The 2,567-nt window shown below is 49.7% G+C and overlaps 1 protein-coding gene across 1 annotated transcript in view; it reads right to left on the bottom strand.

Moving 5' to 3' along the window:
• Positions 1 to 1,609: 1,609 nt before the first annotated feature.
• TTLL9 (tubulin tyrosine ligase like 9) overlaps positions 1,610 to 2,567 on the bottom strand; it is a gene marked incomplete at its 3' end in the record, with an annotated part of 17,413 nt that continues 16,455 nt past the window's right edge. Inside the window, exons 11-12 of the mRNA XM_015829100.1 lie at positions 2,444 to 2,541; positions 1,610 to 1,723 (exon numbers count right to left, since the gene is read on the bottom strand). Of these exons, the coding sequence (XP_015684586.1) occupies positions 1,610 to 1,723; positions 2,444 to 2,541 (212 nt within the window). The remainder of the gene's footprint in view (positions 1,724 to 2,443; positions 2,542 to 2,567) is intronic.

The raw sequence follows: 2,567 nt of genomic DNA, 5'->3' as shown, positions 1-2,567 counted from the left end.
GAAGGAAGGGAGATCAGGGATCACCCTGATCTCTGGGGGTAGTTCATTCCAGAGGGTGGGAGCTCCCACAGAGAAGGCCCTCCCCCTTGGGGTCGCCAGCCGGCACTGTCTGGCCGACGGCACCCTGAGGAGACCCACTCTGTGGGAGCGTACAGGCCGATGGGAGGTAATCTGCGGCAGGAGGCGGTCTCGAAGATATAGGGCAGAGGTCCCCAAACGTTTGGGCACCAGGGACCGGTTACGTAGAGAGAGGTTTTTCTGCGCACCAGAGGATGTGTGGTTTTGTGTGCTGCCTGCATCCCGCGGATGGGGCTTTGCTTGTTTGTGTGGACCGGTTGCTGGCATGCTGCGGCCTGGTACAGGGTTGGGGACCCCTGGTATAGGGTTCCCTGCCTGAGCAGAGGGTTGGACTAGAAGACCTCCAAGGTCCCTTCCAAATATGTTAGTCTGCCTTTCATTCTGGAGCAAGGGAGTCTGTGTAGCCATCCATCTCCCATGTTTAGAATAGAATATCTATTCTCTATATAAATAAAAATGTAAATGTTCGTTTGTTCAAAATCTTAAATCTCCGAAAGTTCTTCACCGATTGCTTTGAAATTTTGACACAACGTTGCATTCGAATACGCGCGTGTTTTTATATACCTATATTATATAGATGTCACACCTGTGACAGGTAAAAACATGCTTTTTTTGAAAAACAGCTCCATCTGTTGGACGTAAAAGCAACACAAACGTGCGCTTTCTCTTTTCTTTCTTTTCCATTTAACCAGACTGAGCCACAGCAACGCGTGGCCGGGTTCAGCTAGTAGAATGATATAAAAAAGATGTTGAGACTCTAGAAAGAATGCAGAGAAGAGTCACAAAGATGATCAGGGTACTGGAGGCTGAAACATACGAAGAACGGTTACAGGAATTGAGTATGTGTAGTGTAATGAAAAGAAGGACTATGGGTGACTGGATAGCAGAGTTCCAATATTGGAGGGGCTGCCACAAAGAAGAGGAGGGGGGTCCACCTCTTCTCCAAAGTATGAAAGGGCAGGACAAGAAGCAACGGATGGAAACTGATCAAGGAGAGAAACAACCTGGAACCAAGGAGAGACTTTCTGACAGTGGGGACAATTAACCATTGGAACGACTTGCCTCCAGAAGTTGTGGCTGATCCATCACCGGAGGTCTTCAAGAAGAGATTGGGCAACTATTTGTCTGGAATGGTATACAGTAGTACAATCTTTATTGTTATCAACTAAATAAAAACGTCCACGATTTCTGGTGGCAAGCTGTTCCACTGGTTGATTGTCCTCACTGTCAGGAAGTTTCTCCTTGATTCCAGGTTGCTTCTCTCCTTGATCAGTTTCCATCCGTTGCTTCTCGTCCTGCCCTCCGATGCTTTGGTGAACAACCTGGCCCCCTCTGCCTATCTGGAAAGGACCAGGTTGAAGATGGCCAGCCTGACTGGTCATGTATGGTCAGATCTTGGTTTAATGCAAGAAACAACAGGGCAGCCACGAAGTTGGCTCAATGTTTTGAAAGCTTTCTTGGTGTCTCCTGATGTCAGGGGTGGAAAAACTGGGTGGAAACGCCTCCCCCGCTGTCTCCGTGCTCTACTCACCGGGCTTCCATGTCCACGATGTTCAGTGTGTCTTCCAAGAGGCGTGTCTTGAGGTCATGGTCTTCCAGGCTGCTAGCGGTCAGAGAAGGCGAGGCATTGACCTCTAACAGCCACCTGTGCGGGACAGCGCAAAGAAGGTCAGAGGCAGAAGAGCATTTGTCGCATGCTAAACTTGGACGGGAAGCTGGAGATGGATCTAGTCCAATTGTTTGGAATTGTGGGGTCCTCTTTTGGCTGATGTTTCGTGACCCAACTATGGAGCATCATCAGTGCTAGAAGGAAGGAGGAGGAGGATGACGACAATTGTGGGGTCCCTGGTGCTCTCTGAGCTTGGTTGTCTTCTTGCAGACGTTTCATGACCCAACTAGGGAACATCATCAGTGCTAGAAGGGAGTGGGTTTGTGGGGAAGAGGAGGAGGAGGAGGAGGAGAAGGAAGGACTCTGGGGTCCTTGGATGTCTCTGAGCTTAGATGTTTTCTCGTAAACGTTTCATGACCCAAGTAGGGAACATCATCAGTGGTAGAAGGGAGATGGAGGAGGAGGAGGACTGTGGGGTCCTTGGAGGTGTCTACACTTGGTTGTTTTCTTGCAGACATTTTATGACCCAACTAGCAAACATCATCAATGCTAGAAGGGAGAGGAGAACTGTGGGATCCCTGGTGCTCTCTGAGCTTGATTGTTTTCTCGCAGACATTTCATGACCCAACTAGGGGACATCATCAGGGCTTGAAACTGCCCTCCCTTCTAGCCCTGATGACGTTCACTAGCTGGGTCACGAAACATCTGCAAATAAAAGCAATGAAGATCAGAGAGCAGCAGGCACCCCTCCCTCACCCACGTTGAGCCAAAGTACAAATAGTCCTCGGCTTACGACGCCAATCGGGATCAGAACTTCCCTCGCTAAGCCAGTCGGTTATCGCCTTGCTGTCTGGCTGGGGCACTCTGGGAGTTGAAGTCC

This window comes from Protobothrops mucrosquamatus, unplaced genomic scaffold (assembly GCF_001527695.2).
Source record: "Protobothrops mucrosquamatus isolate PMUCROS unplaced genomic scaffold, P.Mucros_1.0 scaffold5422, whole genome shotgun sequence".
Lineage (NCBI taxonomy): Eukaryota > Metazoa > Chordata > Lepidosauria > Squamata > Viperidae > Protobothrops > Protobothrops mucrosquamatus.
This window is presented reverse-complemented; position numbering and strand designations above follow the sequence as displayed.